At 49.1% G+C, this 1,008-nt stretch overlaps 1 protein-coding gene across 1 annotated transcript; it reads right to left on the reverse strand.

Annotated features, from left to right (window-relative positions):
* Nucleotides 1–725, reverse strand: H257_13897 (hypothetical protein). The gene has a single exon (XM_009841584.1). It carries the CDS (start codon nucleotides 615–617, stop codon nucleotides 33–35), a length of 585 nt encoding a protein of 194 aa, XP_009839886.1. The 5' UTR covers nucleotides 618–725; the 3' UTR covers nucleotides 1–32.
* Nucleotides 726–1,008: the final 283 nt, after the last annotated feature.

The following is a 1,008-nucleotide window of genomic DNA, read 5'->3' on the forward strand; positions in this document are numbered from 1 at the left end:
AAGGTCAAAGAGTCATCGTTATCGACACCAGTTTACATTAATAAGTAATCCAAAATCATGGAATCCTCTGTGGTCAAGTCTACGCTGTCAATGGTGTACGCCTTGTCACATACTAGTATACCGAACAACGATTCTCCACTGTACACCAACGTTTCAACGAACGTGATGCCACCGTAGCACGTCGAGTCCAACTTGACACCGGCCCCACGGGGCTCTATTTTGTCGCAGTGGACATTCAACAAGGCCCGGTGGCGATGGCATACACCATCTGTGCGAGCAAACGTGCTGCAAGCGTCCACACGGCACTTGCGGCTGCCACCGTGGGCCGCGCAGAAGCGCCGCGAATGTGCAAACTTGACACAACCTTCGACGAGGCAGGGCTTCTTGACTGGTTTCTGGCCATGCTTGCAGCAGAACCCGTGTCTTCGTGCATTGGCGTCACAGCCGTCGGCTTGGCACTGCTGCTTGCCTCCGTGTTTGACGCAAAGCTTTCGGGCATACACTTGGTTGGGGCAGTGCTTCACCATGCATCCGCTTCGCATGCGGTGGCTGTCGCATTTTCCATGATACGAAGCAGGGGCCGTGCACGTTTTGAATTGGCAGATACGAATCGACATGTGCAGCACACAGAGTAAAAGGAAAAGTGAAAAGTCAGATATTAATCAATCGCCGCTGAATGTTTGGTTGTTGGACTGACTGTCGTAACTTTGACGAGATTCTTGTCGGGGTGAATTGTATTGTGTCATGATATGCCATGCGAAAGTCGACATGCAACTGACAAATACGACGTAACGTGGTACAGATTTACGTGATGACGTGCCCATGGATTTTTCGTTGTCAAGATGGGTAACAACAGTCCAATTTGAACGCTCAGTTGGACTAGTGTGGAGGTTTTGGCAAGTGCTGGATGACCCTAGGAAATAATACCCGTCGCTGTACGTGATAAGATTGATATTCAAATCACAAGAGTAACGTTATGATAGATTATTGACAACATTACACACATGC

This window comes from Aphanomyces astaci (assembly GCF_000520075.1).
Source record: "Aphanomyces astaci strain APO3 unplaced genomic scaffold supercont1.52, whole genome shotgun sequence".
NCBI classification, from domain to species: domain Eukaryota; phylum Oomycota; class Saprolegniomycetes; order Saprolegniales; family Verrucalvaceae; genus Aphanomyces; species Aphanomyces astaci.

Excerpts from the sequence above, each read along its gene's own strand:
- H257_13897 (XM_009841584.1), bottom strand. The coding sequence starts at position 617 with ATGTCGATTCGTATCTGCCAATTCAAAACGTGCACGGCCCCTGCTTCG.